At 32.4% G+C, this 18211-nt stretch overlaps 1 protein-coding gene and 1 long non-coding RNA gene across 3 annotated transcripts in view; one reads left to right on the top strand and one right to left on the bottom strand.

Annotated features, from left to right (window-relative positions):
- LOC142331150 (low-density lipoprotein receptor-related protein 5-like) overlaps nucleotides 1–5044 on the top strand; it is a 35101-nt gene extending 30057 nt beyond the window's left edge. For both annotated transcript variants that reach the window (XM_075376856.1, XM_075376855.1), the window contains exon 5: nucleotides 2525–5044. In XM_075376856.1, the coding sequence (XP_075232971.1) occupies nucleotides 2525–3496 (972 nt within the window). In that variant the 3' untranslated portion in view covers nucleotides 3497–5044. The remainder of the gene's footprint in view (nucleotides 1–2524) is intronic.
- LOC142331151 (uncharacterized) lies at nucleotides 53–10425 on the bottom strand. Its single transcript, XR_012757900.1, has 3 exons — nucleotides 10262–10425; nucleotides 9545–9622; nucleotides 53–1145 (listed from the first exon to the last, which is right to left on the bottom strand). It is a non-coding gene; the product is annotated as an uncharacterized LOC142331151 (long non-coding RNA).
- Between the last annotated feature and the right edge of the window lie 7786 nt (nucleotides 10426–18211).

Genomic DNA, 18211 nt, shown 5'->3' with positions numbered 1-18211 from the left:
TAGACAAAACTGAGTGTAAATTGTTATACTGGGTGAGATGTAAATTAAAAACACAAATATCAGAATTGATTGTTATTAATTTTATTATAATCAAACAGTATTAATATTTTATCAAATGCAATTATAATACAGCACAGTACTGAAAAAGCAGTCCAAAGGAATAACATAAACAGTAGTAAATATAATACAATACTAAAATGGAAATAATAACAATAAGAAATTTTAATTAAATGTAAACTAGCCAATTAGGCTAGTTTACATATAGTAGATTTCAAATAAGGAGATTTCAAAACAAAAAGCTGATTGCGAAGGACACAACGAACAATAACATTGGGATTCTCTGTGGTTTTCTATCAGATTCATTCTTTTTTATTTTCTGTGGAATATGAATTTGGGTCTTGCCAGTCCCTCTAAAACTGCTGTTTCTGGCTTTATTTTCTGTTGGTTAATGTAAATTAATTTTTCATTAAAACGTCCCAAAATTTTAACAATGTCATTTTCTTGTTAGGCCTATATGTTTTATACAGTAGATATGCGTTATTCATAATCACATGAATAGCAACTTTTGCATACCATCACAAAGTTTTTCTTTCCAGGGACTAGTAAGCCACGAGTTGATCTGCTTGATCAATTCTGTCCATACTTTGTTATATTTTGCGATAGCCTTGGGCTTAGCTTTTTGTTTTCCAGATCTGATTTTGACTGTTGTTATTTGTGTACTGTGTTGAAAAGAAATCATTATTATCTGGCATTGTCGAACCACTTAAATACACAGATAGCTTTTTTGGTGTAACCTTGCTCAGTTTCTCTCCTTGAAATTTTTTTATTAATATGAACTGGATTTCCTTTACGGTTTGGCTTCAGGGTCCCCGTTATTTAAAGTTTTCTTCCCAACAATTCATCAGAGGTACACTATTATAAAAATTATTCGTTTATACACTGTGCCCTACATCTAAATAATCCTGGAGCAGGTGTTTTACTCTACCTTTTCTACATGGCCCTTATCACCTGTTATCTTTGATACCTGAATTCATTAGGAAATTAAACACTTCTTCTGATTACAAGATTTTTTCTTGTGCGGTAATGGACAGGTTTCTTTTATTTATTCCTGAAGGGCCTGGGAGCTCAGAATTGTCATCATATTTCTAAAAAAAGAAGTTGAAATAATCAGGAATGTTAACAAGGAAATAATCTTATATATTTTTATAAGAAATGATTACAAAAAATGATTTTATAAAAAAAAGCATTTTATGAATTCAAAGAAAAATATGTAAAAGTGATAAATCAATTAACATAAAGGAATATTTTCAAAGAAATTGAAATCATGTACATGCTTATGTGATATAAAAATAAGAACTATTCTCATTATGTGACAGATTTTTTAAATTTAATTTTTTATTAGTTTCAAAACAGTGTATATGTGATTATGTGGAGTTATGTATTAAAATTGTTTAGTATTAATACTAAAATAAACATTGAAAAAATACAATCAGGAGATGAACTTACCCTTTTTGATGTTATTGCTGGGGTGATTTTCAATGAAGAGCTTATTATATTCAATATTCCTATGTTCTACTTATATTAAATTCTAATAGAAAAAAATTAAAAAAGTAAAAACTATAACAAAAATGGTTAGAAAATTTAAAGATCTGTAAAAAACCTTATTTAAGAAAGGAATTGTAAACTAAGCCGTGAATACGCAAGTCAAACCTTCCTTGAGGTAATAATGAATTAATTGTTGCTGATAAGTATTGGTGTTTGTTCAGCCCTGTAGCTGAACCCATGATGATGTCAGTGAGAACGTCTCGCTGACGTTCCAAGGTTAAAAGGACTGATTCCAAGGAACACGGATAACATATCTGTGTTCCTTGGAATATGAATAATCTTGGATGTAGGAGACTGCGTCAAGGCGTTGAACATGTGTAACCAAGTGAAACGCCACTGACCAAAACGCATACTAAACTTTTTATTAAGGGGTCCACACCTTAACTGATTATAATTGGATTGGAGTCAGCATGTCTGCACATGCATATTCAGCTGAAAGAGAATACTGAACAAATCTTGGAGATATCCTGTCATTTGAGCGTACATTTAAGAAATTACAATGACTAAATATAAACCATTAGTTTTGGATACCTTTAGACCAGAAAATGTACATGTACATATGTATGGAAAATGTACATATTTAAAAATATGTGGGTTTGTAAATCTGATCAACATGGATATAGAACTAATAAATATATTTATGTGCTGTTATAATTTGCTAAATAGTTTTGCTGGTTTTCTTAAAATAAGGATATGATAATAATTTCAGCCAAGTGTATAAACATACTACAAGAGATGTAAAGTTCCTTATTTTAATGATGATTAATATTCAAAACCATGTTGATTATGAATATAGTATATTTAGTTGCTTATAGTTTATTAGTGGCTTTTTACAAGATATAACACTTAATGTTGTAATTGATATATTACATTAATTCATAATTATCTTTTAATTATTAGTTATTTTTAATTTTTACAGGTTACTATTGATGAAGAAATCATCAAGGGAAGTACCAAGAAAAATTATATTTGTAACTTTTGTCAAAAGTCATTTAATTTCAAAAGCGGTTTAAAGAGACATCTTATTATTCATTCAAAAGAGAAAAATTATGTTTGTAACATTTGTCTGAAGTCATTTAATCTAAGTTCTACATTAAAAGTACATTTAAATATTCATACTAAGGAGAAAAATTATATTTGCGACTTTTGTCAGAAGTCATTTAATTTCAGAAGCGGTTTAATCAGACATCTTATTATTGATTCAGATGACAAAAATTATGTTTGTAATTTTTGTCAGAAGTCTTTTAAACAAAGTTCTGATTTAAAAATGCATTTAAATATTCATACTAAGGAGAAAAATTATGTTTGTAACTTCTGTCAAAAGATTTTTAACTGTTATTCTAATTTAAAGGTTCATATTAATTTACACACCAAAGAGAAAAATCATGTTTGTAACCTCTGTCAAAAGTCATATAATCGTAAATATGATTTAGAGAGACATTTTAAGACTCATAAAAACGAGAAAAATTATGTTTGTAACTTTTGTCAGAAATCTTTTAATGAAAATTATACTTTAAAAGTACATTTAAATATTCATACTAAGGAGGATAATTTTATTTGTAACTTTTGTCAAAAATCATTTAATTGTAAAAACCATTTAAAGAGACATCTTAATATCCATTCAAAAGAAAAAAGTTACATTTGTAACTTTTGTCAGAAGTCCTTTAATCAAAGTTCTACTTTGAAATCACATTTGAATATTCATACAAAAGAAAGAGAATATGTTTGTAATTTCTGCCAAAAGGTTTTTAATCATCGTTCAAGTTTAAGGTTGCATATTAATTTACACACCAAAGAGAGAAATTATGTATGTAAATTTTGTCAAAAGTCTTTTAGTCGCATCTATGATTTAAAAAAACACATTAATATCCACACTAAAGAAAAAAATTAATGTTTGTAATCTTTTTAAAAAATCTTTTAACGAGAGTTACATCGTAAAAAGACATCTTAATGATATCATATTAGAAAATCGTGACCTTTAAAAAAGTGTAAAATATGCATAAACTAAAACAAGTATAACCAAATTTATATAATGTTTTTAATTTAACGTTATCTCATTTTTGTATATATTACAACTTTGCAAGGAGGTTTCTACCTTGTACGCCTCGAAGACAATTTAAAAAAAAATATATTAAAAAAGTAATAAAAATGTGCAATTAATTTTATATCTAATTGATATATATATTTATTGAGTAAAAATAATACTATTAAGTTTTTTGACCAACACAAAAAGGTAAGGAAAACTGATCAGTCAAGGTATCGCTAAACGTGATAATGGTAGGTAGTCAGTGGTGTAAGGGATAATTATTGAAGTATTATCTGAAATTAAAAATCGAGCAGTTTTGCATTAAAAATCGATTTACCTTTTGTATGTAATGTTTACCTTTTCGATTAAAAATCGAACAGGTAAACATCAACAAATAAAATACATTAGAATGGAATAAAAAAAACTATTTTTTGGCTTATAGTGATTTTAACCTGTAGGACCATTGTTAGGTATTGCATCAGAGGATGAGATGAAATGGCAATTTTGTGTAACGTGTGAAAAATATTACGCCTGATTGGGTTTCAAACCCAGGAATCCAGATGAAAGGCCAAGACACTACCACCCCAAGCCACAGAGGCCGGTCAAGGCTACAAACTACTTGAATAGAATTTTTTAATTTGTATTACTACATTAAAAAAAAATTAGATTTATATATTATTCTAGTTATAATATGCAGGTGATATTTATGAACCAAAAATATCTTATCTTGCAACCATGCCAATATGATAATTTGTAGGCGGTGAGAAATTCCACGAGTTCAGAAAAAGTGCTATATAGAAATGTGTGTAAAGTTCACAAGTGAGACATGTTGTAAAAATCTTAAGTTGCATGTGTTTTTCCTGAACATGGTTTTCTCAGTCAGATTCTCAAATACATTTTCACAAATAACGCTGATCTTGAATCTAAAGCACATTCTGATTTTGTGTTAAAGTTTACTTAACATCACATGTCTAACCATTTTAGTAATGTTTTCAAATATTAAAACCAGACAAGAAATATATAATCTGATATTTGTGCCTGTTATCAATATTAACCTCAAAATCTGTATTAGTTTTTAATTTTTTACAAATACACTTGAAAATAAAGTAAATATTTTGAAATTTATGTCTCAAATTATTTAAATAGTCCTATTACATTTTCTGTATATATTCTGTAATATATTCTGTTCGCAATAGAAAAAGGTTTTGGAAAGTGTAAGAGTTGCAAACCTTAAACAATATAGGGCAGCGACTTGAGATGCCAGGTCTCTCACTGTGCTCTGAAATTCTGTACTACTTTAAGTTGTTATAACTGAGCAAATATAATTTATGCTTGAAAATTTACAAAGATATTTTTGAAAATATATACCGCCAAAATGTAAAAAAAAACTTTTTTTTACTTGCGAAGGTAAAAGCCTCTAAAAAAATTAAGAATCTTTTAAATGAAAAATCTACTTTGTTGTCACTTGTATTTGTGATAGATTTTTTAAATCAATCTTTTTATTTTTATATATAAATAAAAAGATTCTATATATATATAAATAAAAAGATTCATATTGTTTACGCCATGCATAAAGTTCTGTTATTTCCAATGAATTCAAAGCTAGGGTTGGGTCATGTTGTTTGTTACAGGCATGATAAATTTTACTATGTTTCGTATTTTGGGCTTGTCATTTGTACCTGTTTGATTATTTGTTCTCGTGTTTGACACTTCTGGTGCCGGCCAGACTGTCTGCTTCTGTCATCCTTAGTGACCGTGTGTATTCATTTCTCGAATTATTTATGGCTACTTTTCACACACCCGTTATTCATTCGTTCCCATACTAATACATGCACACATCTCTTGTTTTTTACACACACTCTCTCCTGTCCACTACCTAGGTTTGGTTTCCCCCTCTTTTCTTTCACGCCATCTTTTCGGCAGAGTAGATCCAACATTCCTCCTGTACAGTCGCCTATGGCCATTCTCTCTCAAACTTTATGATAATATTTTTCATCGCATTCATACCCGCATAAACGTTGCAGTATTTCTCTGTCAAAATATTCTCTAGCTCTACTCGGCAGTGTCTCGTAATTTCACCGATCTCTATGATTTGTTTTTGCCTCGTTTCTTCGTTAAGTTTTTCTTCAAATTCTACATTACGTCTCTGTGGAAAATGTTTCAATCACTACAAGCTGCCAATTCTATCGACGCCGAATCTACTCGAGCTGCTGATTACATTTCATCGATGCAGAATTTCTCCAAACTCGCTGCTACATATTTGGGACGCCACGTCCTGCTCAACCTCTAAAACACGTCTCACCCCTGTATTCCTGATACACCACTGCAGGCTACGCCCAGGATTACTGTATGTATTCATTTACCTTCATTCACGAGTTCGTCTCTTGCTAATATTTGTATGCTACAGGCAAGTTCAATTTTCATTATTTATTACGTTAAACAGTTCTTTTATCATTAAAATTTGTGGAACATTCAGTTCATCATACAAAAATTCAAATTTGTATTTCATGTTTAGTTTAAAACCCCATTTATTCACTTAAGTGCAGTCACAACAGGTGACTTATATAAGGTTGTGTCCTTGTTCAGCTGCAACCTACTTTACGTGCTTAATTATTTCAATTTGTTGTTATGGTAATTAACTGTATAATTTAATCTTGTAACTTGTTAATCACCGAGATTAATCCTTTTCTATTCATGAACTGTATTCATAATACTTCTCTAAATTAACCTAAAGCAAATTACTCATGATGTGCAGTTATGTTTTAGGACTTTGTAATTTTATATTTTCAAGAATGCTTATTTACCAAAATGAACTCTATTTATATTATTACTTACTTTAATGTGATTATATTGTAATTAACTCTTTTTTTATACTGAAATTATTGTAATTTATTTTTCTACGTTAATGACATCTGTTCATTGCTAATTTTTCAATATTACAGCATATGACAGTAATGTAATAGTTTTCCAGTCATACTATGTTTATTGATGTTTTGTTTTTCTACGTATATAGTTGAAAATAAGGTGTTTTATGTTCTCTTGTTTTCAGGCTTTGTTACATTGTGTATTTAAAAAATGTATATTCATGTATTTTTGCATTTAACATCATTGTTCATGTTGATTCAGCTGATATTTTAAGTATCATTAAGTTATGTTAATTTCATAATTTCTCTTTATGTTTTAAGGTTATGATTTTAACATAAGTTCATTTGTTTTATTTCCAATTAAAGTCCAATCTCTTTTGGCAAATACTAGCTGTGTGTTTTTTGTTAACTTTACCCAACACAAATTCTTTTTTTTACTGATGAATTAATTCACCACAGAAGCTTACAAAGAAGGTTGTGCATGGGAATATGAAAGTGGAAATTTGTAATGTATGAAATGTAATAAAGGCAAAACAATCTACTCCTTGTAACCTAAACTTATTGTTTCTACCACATTTAATAATCTTGTTACCTTGTTTTTTGTTTTTTTTTTTGTTTATTTTAATGGCTCTAATAATTCCAAATAAATTTAATTTTAGAAAAGGCATTGGAAATTGATTGTTCAGTTAAAACATTTATTCTCATTTCTACCCGCAGAATCATATACCTCTTTGAATTTGCAAGAATTGCATAATTCTTGCATTTCACCATTCTATCTCAGATAATTAATTCTACACAAACTATTTGTTCCGCACAAGATCTTCCCTTTCTAAACCACCCTGATATATAAGTTACTAAAAGAAAAGAAATTCCTCTGTATTTATTTAAATAATATTTTCTCCTTTTTTGGGTAGAGGATGAATTAGGAGGACAGACTGCCATTTTTGTGTGATTTTTTTCTGTCTTGTAAATGTTTTCAAATAATTTTTCTAATAGATCATACTTTATAAGCTGCACAGTTATTGAATCCTCACCTGAAGCTGTTTATATGTGCCAGTGAAAGGAAAAGTGATGAAAGTCATGCTTACATGGTTTTGAGATATATAGTCCTTTATAAGAAATGATACTATAAATAAAAAAATTGTTTTGGAATATTGTTATTTATTTTAAATATTTCCAAACTAATGGTTTTATCTTGTTAATTTTTTTAAATTTGAATTTTCTTTAATGTAAAACTAAGTTGCACCACATGTACTTGTGGTGCAACACATGTACGTGTAACAACACTGCAGGAAAAATAACTTACATATTAAATTTTAGAATAATGTACTATAATCAAATAAAGTTAACGTAAACAAATATAAAATACTTCTAATCAGTAATTAAACATAAAAGGGGACCTTCTGCTGTATCCCAGTCCTAATCTGCCATGAACTGGTGGTATGAAATGTAAACTTTTTTTTTTGCTTGCTGATGGGACGATGTTAAGTTCTAAGTTAGTGCTATCTTTAATGTTTCAGTTTTAATGGCAACAATCGCTAAACATGATTGTAAATGTTTAACGATGCAGGAACCTATTTTCTTGAGACCCTCTTGAGGCTACTTGTTCATCTCAGACATACGAGGTGTGATCAAAAAATACGGTGAATAAATTTTTATAGCGGCAACTGCCGACGCTACATCCATATGTTGTAATTTGTCCAATAGCTTGATCAACTGAGACAGGCAGGGACAAGTTGTAACATTCGAGCTTGCCAGTCAGCTGCCAGAGCCGCTAGAGTGAGGTTGTGTTTATCGTGTCAGTCACGCAACATGGATTTTGAACAACGCATTAACATTAAGTTTTGTTTTAAGTTGCAAAAGAGTGCCGAAGAAGCTCACGAAATGTTAAGAGTCAGTGTACGGCGATAATGTGGTAACTTTGAAAACTGTGTACAAGTGGTATGACCGATTTAAAAACGGAAATGAGTCTGTTGAAGACGAGCAGCGTGCAGGACGTCCAGTAACCTCAAAAACAGTTGAAAATGTGCAAAAAGTGGAAACAATGGTTCGTTCAAACAGACAAATGACTATTCGAGAGCTATCAGAAGACCTTAACATCTCGTACAGATCCGTTCAAAGCATTTTAACTAATGAATTGCAAATGAGACGAGCGAGTGCAAAATTTGTTCCCAGACTTCTGAGTGATGAACAGAAGGAAAATCATGTGTCAATTTGCACGGAGTTGAAGGGTCATCTTCATGCAGATCCGGACTTCATGGCCAAAATTGTAACTGGAGATGAAAGTTGGGTCTATGGCTACGACCCTGAGACCAAAATGCAGAGTTCCCAATAGAAAACCAGTTCATCTCCTTGCCCTAAAAATGCACATCAGTCAAAATTCAACATCAAGGTCATGCTCGTTGTTTTTTCGATGGTGAGGGCATAGTGCGATCAGAGTTCGTTCCAAGGGGAACAACTGTAAACTCTGAATTTTATAAGGGTGTACTGCAACGTTTACGAAACGACATATGAAGAAAGCGACCAGAAAAATGGACCAATGGCTTCCTTCTTCACCACGACAACGTGCTGTGTCACTCAGTGGCGTATAAGCCACTGAGCATATTACAAGTGTAATATGTTCTTTGTGTACATAATGCATCAACTGAATTTTCAGTGTCTGGCTGGAATTGTCTATTTGAATTATGAGCTCTCGTATAGTGTGACGGAAAACAAGGAAAAAAAGAAGCAATGTGACCAGCCATCAGATATTTGAAATGCTTCTAAAAAATGTTTTTTACAAAAATTTATATTGTCATGGAGATTCCGTTTAGTACCTCTACTACCATCTCTTAGACAATGCATTTTTGGCACAGTTTGACGACAAATTTCAGTAATGTAAGCAGTTTGAGCTTGAAAATTTCTCATTTTGTAAAATGCATTGAACATGGAATTTCTCTGCACTTCAGTAATTTTCTCACCATACTTTAATTTATGCAGGCATGGTGAATTAAAAAATATTTTATCACAATAATTTTCCTTTAAGTAAAATACTCTTTATCAGAATTACATTTTCGCTTACGCTGTTATTTGACATTTATATCGCTTTGCTGCTTTTGGATCTTCACATTCAGATAATCTACATTATCTGTAACAAAAATTGTTAACATAAAGGCTGTTAGAATTTTTATTTAAATAAATAAATTTTAGTAAAATTAAAATACAGTAGTTTGGGTATAAAGATTAATTTATAAGATTGACACATTAGCACTTGATTTATTCCATAATAAAGACAGTACACAGATGCTCAAAATATTTTAAAGCTGTTACTAGCTCAAAATACTGGTGTAATAAAAAAATATTTTAAAATTAATAGTTTTAGCATGTTATTGAAACTTTTTTCTTTTAAACTCTTATCATATCTTCATTGACACAAACGGGTGGGGCCAATTTGTCCTAGTCTACAGAAATATAGCCTACTTTTATGGTTATAATAATATTACTGTAAAACTATTATCTTTATTAATATACTGTTCATTATGAGAATCTGTTTTGCAGTTTATTTTGCCATTTGAAGTGCAGTTGCGTAGTAATTTAACCTATTTTGTTTAACATTAGCCAGGAAAATCTTTGAGGTCGACTGCATTAACGCATTCACAAGTTAAATAATTATTTTAGAGCTACAAACTTTTTACTCACATTGTATAACAAAACATATTGGATTGTAAAGCAAAGTGCTTACAGTTTGTGAATAAGTTAGTGTCAAAATATTTTATTAAAAACTTACCTGAATTGTTATTTTCTGATTATTTATATTCTGAGCCAGAATCTTGAAGAATAGAAGGTTCAGACTCGCTACTGTCCATAAGATCTTATACTATATGTTTATCAGTTTAGGCAGGATGGGCGAGTGGGGTTTGTTGTACTATCTGACTAGATGACATCATCCGATTACTATCACACATCTGTATATAAAATGCAAACACAACAGACAGTACAGTACAGTGACTAGTAGTCACAGTAGTTTGTGAGGAAAAAACTTTCAGCTCATGTGTTAATAAAATACCAATTATATGTTCAGATTTTATAATCTGTACAATTTAATACATCAAAATAATAAATAAAAAATGGGGATTAGATATTTTATCTCTTACAAGTTGTGTAATACATACTTTTTTCAGCTAAAGTGCTGACTGTTATAGGTCTTCCTTGTTATTGTTATGAATAGCTGCTCATGTGTAGTACTCAAATACATTATGTTGCTATTTAGTTGATTTTACAGTAGAATAATGACGTGCACAAAACAGTTTGATTGAAAACAAACAATTTCACGTATAATTGAAATATTAATTATATAATAGTATATTTATTCATTCTAAAATGCTTGTGCTTATCATATTTCTCTATAATCACTCTTATTTTCTACATTTTCAATTTTGGTGGTATTTTTCTTTACCATGTCTCTTTTCATGAGTTATCTTTAAAGTTTTATTGTACAGGTGATTCAAACAAACGGGAAATTTACAAATTAAATGTTAATGAAAAATTTTTTTTAGAAAATGAATTTTATTTCATGTAATTGTACAAATGTTGCCATTTTAGGATACATACATTTTAGTTTATTTTTTTAAGATGACATCTTCCAGGTGACCTCCTCTTCTACGTAAACACTCACGAAGTCTCTTCGTTAAATTGTTCGTGGTTTGACGTAACATCTCAACTGGAATTTGCCTTCAGTTCTTCTGTTGTAGCAGATCTACTGTGGAACACTTTGCTTTTAAGGTGACCCCACAAAAAGTAATCGCAAGCTGAGAGATCAGGCGATCTGGGAGGCCATCTAATGTCACCGTTTCGTGAAGTGACACGTTGTCCAAACAATCGGCGTACAGCTGCCATCGATATTCATGCAGTATGTGATGTTGCTCCGTCTTGTTGAAACAAGGCTGTGTTAAGAATCGGTAGAAGTCTCTTTTGTTGTTCCACAACAAAGGTTTCAAGCATGGCTACGTAACGAGCCGACGTCACTGTAATCGCAAGACCGTTGTCATCCTCAAAAAAATAAGGGCCTATAACACTGTAAGATGACATAGCACACCACACGGTCACTTTCTGGCTGTGCAACGGACGCTGGTGTAGCTGCGTAGGATTTTCTTGTGCCCGGTATCTGAAATTTTGCTTGTTAACAAATCCACTGAGGTGGAAATGCGCTTCGTCTGACATCCACAGTTCATGAACAAACTCTTGGTTATCATTTATCTTCTGAAGCATTACATTACAGAATTGTGCTCGCACAACTGCATCGTTCGGTTTCAGTTCCTGAATGATCTGCAACTTGTATGAATGTAATTGCAAGTCCTTCACTAACATTCTTCGAACACTTGAACTGTGCAATTGTAAAGATGCTGAGAGACGACGGATTCACCGACTTCGTGTGACAGCATCTTGCAAAGCTTGAAAATTCTGTGGTGAACGGACGGTTTACTCACGGCCTGGAGGTTTCTTTTCTCATGTGCTGATGGAACACGGTCGTGCCATCCCAGATTAAAATGGCGGTGAAATTCTCTACGCGCTCCCTCCACACTGTCATTGTTTTTGTAAAACGCTTTGATAGCAAATGCACATTGCGCACCACTCCAAGGATCCATGACAACTAAATGGCAGATTAGGTTAGAGAGGCTGGCGCCACTTATCAAGTGGTACCAATCGCCCACGGTTACCAATACAACTTTCAAAATTCCCGTTTCTTTGAATCACCTGTATATATAAACGTTTGAACTGACGGTGGTTCTGGGGTCTCGGATATGTGAAATGCAAAGATATGTCGAAAGTTTCCTGAAATCGAATTATGGTACCCATTACAATAGGTAACTTTCTTATGAAATCTACCTTAAAAATAATTCTGTTACTTCATTATATTTCTGTTGCCATGGTGACAGAAATGTAATGAAGTAAAAGTACCAATTTTTTTCTTAAATTATTATCTTTAATTCACAACTTCATGCCCAAGGGTGCTAAAGCCTCGATCTATGGTTAACTGATACTTAGGGAAGATCATGAACAGCTTCACTTTTAATGTGTTTGTCTGTTATCATATCTCCCCTTTTATCTAAGGATGGTGTGCTTGACTTTGATTCTATATTCTTTTTTAAATATAACAAAGAATATATTCTTTGTTTTCACCCTTTCTCTTTTGTTTTCTAAGCCAGGAATAATCTTAATGTTTTAAAAAATTTCCTGCAGTTTTTTTTTATTTTCCTACAAGGTGAATCTACTTTAATAATAATCATAGATTTTCTACTTTACTACACCCTTACATCAACCAGTTTTACTTTGCTGTTATTTTCATTTTATTAATTATATTTCTAAAGAGCTGATATAGTTTCCTACCTCCATTTTTATACTTTTTATAGCATGCTGTATCTTTTATTAGCCAAGGTTTTTGACAAAATGTTACATTTCTACTTAAAAATTTCTCTTTTAATTTCGTTTTAAACTGATCAATTAATTTTTAGTTGAATAAACATTTGTATTTAGTTCTGTATACATGATTTGATTGTATTTTCACTTCTTGTTATTCTCTTTTAGTCTTTTTGTATTCTATTTCTTAGTCACTTTTTTTATCTTCTAAAAACTGGTAGTCTACAGTTTCTTATAATTAAATTATGGTCAGAATCAATATCTGCTCTTGGGTACACTTTACAATCTTAGGGATTTAGTTTCAAAATCCCTGCATAACCCTTGCTACATCTCTTGATTCAAAAATGTTTTTCTTTTATGATTTTTAAAAATGCTGCTCAAAACATTAGTTTATTTTAATACAAAATTCTGAAGACTTAAATCCTCATTTATTTCTCTGATCTAACCCATACTCCCCAAGCATTTTCTCTTGTACTTTTTCTGCTATAACATTCTAATCTAGTAATATTAAATTACCATCCAATGAAGTGCCTTATACATATTTAATTAGCTCATCTACCTTTTACTGGATCCTTTAAGCATAATTCCTGGTGCTCATTTGGTTCAGGAGCAAGGAAATAAAGCTTACTCTTGGGGTGTTGTGTACAGAGTCCTTGGACATGAATGAGCATAGGAAGGAAGTCCTTTTATCATCAGCTCTTTTGGCTCAGAATAGTGTTGTGATGGATAACCCACATCGGGTTGGTCTAGTGGTGAACGCGTCTTCCCAAATCAGCTGATTTGGAAGACGAGAGTTCCAGCGTTCGTCCTAGTAAAGCCAGTTATTTTTACACGGATTTGAATACTAGATCGTGGATACCGATGTTCTTTGGTGGTTGGGTTTCAATTAACCACACATCTCAGGAATGGTCGAACTGAGAATGTACAAGACTAGACTTCATTTACACTCATACATATCATCCTCATTCATCCTCTGAAGAATTATCTAAACGGTAGTTACCGGAGGTTAAACAGGAAAAAAGAGTGTTGTGATGGACAAAGGTCATGTCCTCCACATTTTGTTAAATGATAAGCTTCCTGATGATACTTAGGCTGGTAAGACTTTGTATCACCAACATGTCTAGCGAGAAATCGCTGAGTTCCATACTGAAGTACAGTCTCTTGAGATTACTGTGGCGGAGGTTTGTAAGGTGGTCTGTAATATGGCAAAATATAAAGCCCCCAGGTGTGATTGTATCATGGTGGAACTCCATGTTTGCTTGTTGCCCATGATTCTTGGTCCCATGATTGGGTTTTTAATAGGATGGTTTCTGCCGGATATGTCCCAGCATGTTGGAAGCATGAAGAATTGATATTGTTTATTAAAGGTGGCAACAAGGACCCTATTAGTTCTTCTTATTGGCCTTTGACACTCTTGCCTGTAATTGGAAAGGTCTTTGAAAAAGTTTTGTATCTCCATAGTAGGTTAACTACTGATCAATTATTGATGGACAGCCAATATGGCTTCTGGCTCGGCATGAACATGGAGGATGTCATATTGAAGGTGATGAATATTGCTTTCTACAGTGCCTTAATGTAGGTATGTGTTTTTCAGAAAAGATGTAATTTTTAAAGAATTTTTTTTTTTTATTTGCTACAGTATATTTAATATCTTTCAAAAAACAGCAAAAATTTAATTTCTAATATTAAAAAGTAATAAAAACTTGTTGAAATGTTTCACCCATTACAAATAATAAGTCATATACAAGGAGAATTAAAGAAAATTAATTATCACATAATTCATGTTTAATGTAATAATATTTCATTTTATTCATATCTCCAATTTATAAAAAAGTAGCATTTGATGTATAAAATAAAAAATAATTTGATAATTTTGCACAAAGCTAGACAAAACAAACCTTTAATGGTATCACTCACTAAAATTTAGCTAAATCGAGATAGTAGTAATTAACCAAAACATATTCACATAACTGATCAGAATGTTCAACACTACAATTATCCAATTCAGCTTGCACATCACGAAGTTCTGGGCGGGAGAGAATTAATCCGTGGTGGACAAGAGAGTTTTCTGATGTGAAGCAGTCTGTGAATCGTCTTAGGAAATTTCTCAGGGTGACCTGAGCGACTAGTAGAACTCACTTCTGAGTGTAGGGATTTGAGGACCCAGTATTTTCGTATGATTCGAACATCAAAATAGGGTGGTCCTTGGTGTTCTCTTGTGCAGGATCAGAGAAAAAAGGTTCCCTGGGTTGTCGGATTTTGGGTTTGCTCCCTCGACCTGGCAAGGGGCACTGACTGACATGACAAAAATATTGCGCACTCAGTTGAATGATTTACTGCTAGATGATGATGTGGAGGTGAGTGTCAGTATTATCTGCGTGAGGTCGCTTCTTTTCATTTGGGTGTAGCTTCTTTGAATATTACTGAGCCTTTGGTGAGGCAGGTTGTTTGCAATTTTGCAAGTCATAAGGCTACTGGTTATGACAGGATCACTGTGGAACTCCTTGTTCCACAGTGGGTGTAAGTGTAGATGTAATGATGAAGGTTCTGAATAGAATGTTTTTTGCTGGTTATTTTCCGGTTTGTTGGTTCAATAAGAGGTGTTATTAAGCTTCACTTTAAAGGTGGTGACAAGGATCCTATTGTCAGTTTGTCGTACAGATCTCTGATGCTTCTTCCAGTGCTTGGTAAGGTGTTTGAGTAGGTGCTGTATGTGGAGGGTTGGTTTCGCGAAATCTCTTGATGGAAGACCAGTATGGCTTTCGACCGGGAAAAGGTACAGAGAATGCAGTTTTAAAAGCGATTGACATCATTACCAACTCCGATTCTCCGTATGTCCTGGATATATTCGGGGCATTTAACAACTTGTGGTGGCCTTGTATAAATTACAACGGTGGGCGTGTTCACGTGACGAGATCGGGGTGCTACAAAACTACTTTTGTAACTGATATGTATTGCTTTGTGATTGTGACACTGAGGCAAGTAAGATGCTGTCAACAGGATGTCCCCAAGGAAGTGTGCTGGACCCTCTGCTTTGGGTTGAGGAGTTTGACTCTCTCATGCGGTTGAGGTTGCCCAGTGGATGTCGTGTCATTATTGCTTATGCCGATGATGGTCTTCTACTGATTAAAGGAGACTCACGGAACGGGATCGAATTCCGGGCAACTCAAGCATGTAGAGTTCTAGAGGTATGGAGCAATCAACACAAAATTGTATTTAGCCCAGAGAAGATTACCATGATGCTGCTAAAGGGCCGTTTGGTCGTTACGCAGCGAGCCCGTGTTTCGATGATCGGCCACTCTATTCGTTATCTTTCGTTGCAATAATATTTTGGTATAATCACGGATGAGAATTTCAGATTCAAGGACCATTTCAGAGTGTCACTAAGAAGGCCTGTGATGCCTTCTTCTGCAATAGAAGGGTGATCCATCTCGGTTGGGTCTAGATTTTAAAACAATGAAAATTTTTATAAAGGTGTATGCGAGGTGATTATGCTTTATGCAGCACCTGTTTGGACAAACAGAACAAGGCATTTGGTTTGTATGTATTATGGCGCTAATTTAAAAAAGTGTCAAGGAATTAATTAAGTATTTGGACATAACTGTTTCTTCATTTTAGCACATTTTGATGTTGGTTCAGTTTTTTTAAAAATAATTATTTTGTAGTTTTCTGTGTCTGATTAAAAAGCTATTGATGAATCGCTAGAAGCTGAAACATTAGGAAAACTCCCCTGGGAATGTTATTCCGGTAGACATCAATAATTATGGTGGCCTGTTGCATAACGTACAAGTGTAGAGGGTTCAAAAGTTATGTTAAACTGTGGTTTAGTTAACAGCTCTATGGGAATTGTGAAGAAATTCAAATGGCCTGCCCTATAGAGGTACCAACTGGAAAGGGGTGAGTTACCAAAAACTATGCTAATAAAATTTAATGATGAACCAGTAGGTACAAATATAAAAGATGTAGGTGGATTGTACCTATTACACCAGTAAGTACAACATTTCAATCTACTAAAGGATAGGGAGATGTAGAAAGACATATGCTGCCTTTAATTTTATGTTTAACTGTAACAGTGTACAAATTGCAAGGTACAAAATTAAATAGAGAAGCTTAGATAGTTTAACTTTGAGTGATTTAGATCAGAGTCCTTAATAGCCCACATGATGAAAAGGCTTTTGCTGAGATGGAAACATTAGAAACTTTGCACAGGATTGAATAATATCTACACTTCACTCATGCTATCGATATGTTGATTACTAATGATATGTCAATAGTGTTATGATTATTATGAAGAAATTTAGATGTCTAACCTTGCGAGAGGCCGTAAAAGTTCATGTACTGTGATGCACGTATACAGAATTATAAGATTCCCCCTGTCACTACCAATGCTGTATATTATATATAATGTATATTGATTGGATCTGAAAGGATTTGTCAAGACATGTCGATTTTTGATAATTTTATTAACGGTGCTACATATCTTGTTTAGAAACTCACATTTCCTGGCCTACAGAATACCATAAAACATCGTCTAATGTGATGCATACATATAGAATATCAAGATTTCCACTGTTCCTACTTGTCCACCAGATGGCAAAAAAAATATTTTTATCAATTTTCAAACCAATTTTTTGGGTCTAAAAAGTTTTTCCATCATCTTAGTACAATCGCAAAAAGCAGCTGTGTTGATTGCAACAAGATTTATTTGAATCAGATTAAAAGGAAGAAAGTTACACGTGAACAAACACAAAAAAAATATAGAGGTCAAATACATAACCTTCTTTTTTGAAATCTGTTAATAATGAATAATATATGAAAAATGTTAAAAAGATTCAAAAACTTATATTTAAATCAATAATTTAAAAAGAAATCTTTTAAAAATTATTCAAAGAAATTTCGGTTTTTAAGGAAGGGAAAAATTTTTAAATGGCATATTTACTTCCTTGTACAAAGTAAAGGAAGTATTGCGATGGCAAAAAATTGTGGTTTTCAGATTTTCACAGAAATATCCATCCCTGAATCCATTTTGAGTAGTTTTGGCATGACGTCTGTACGTACATATGTATGTATCTCGCATAACTCAAAAACAATTAGCCGTAGGATGTTGAAATTTTGGATTTAGGACTAGATGTTACAATAACATCTAGTTATGCACCTCCCATTTTGATTGCAATCATGGTGTATTTTTCTTAACTGCAATAATAAGCCCTCATGAAAGTTTTTCAATGATATATCATAAGTAGTTTATATTTTCATTGGTTCCAGAGTTATAGCCAAATAAAATTTTAATTAATAAAATATTCGGATCTTACAAGGGCAA

Source organism: Lycorma delicatula, chromosome 10, assembly GCF_047948215.1.
Source record: "Lycorma delicatula isolate Av1 chromosome 10, ASM4794821v1, whole genome shotgun sequence".
Lineage (NCBI taxonomy): Eukaryota > Metazoa > Arthropoda > Insecta > Hemiptera > Fulgoridae > Lycorma > Lycorma delicatula.
This window is presented reverse-complemented; position numbering and strand designations above follow the sequence as displayed.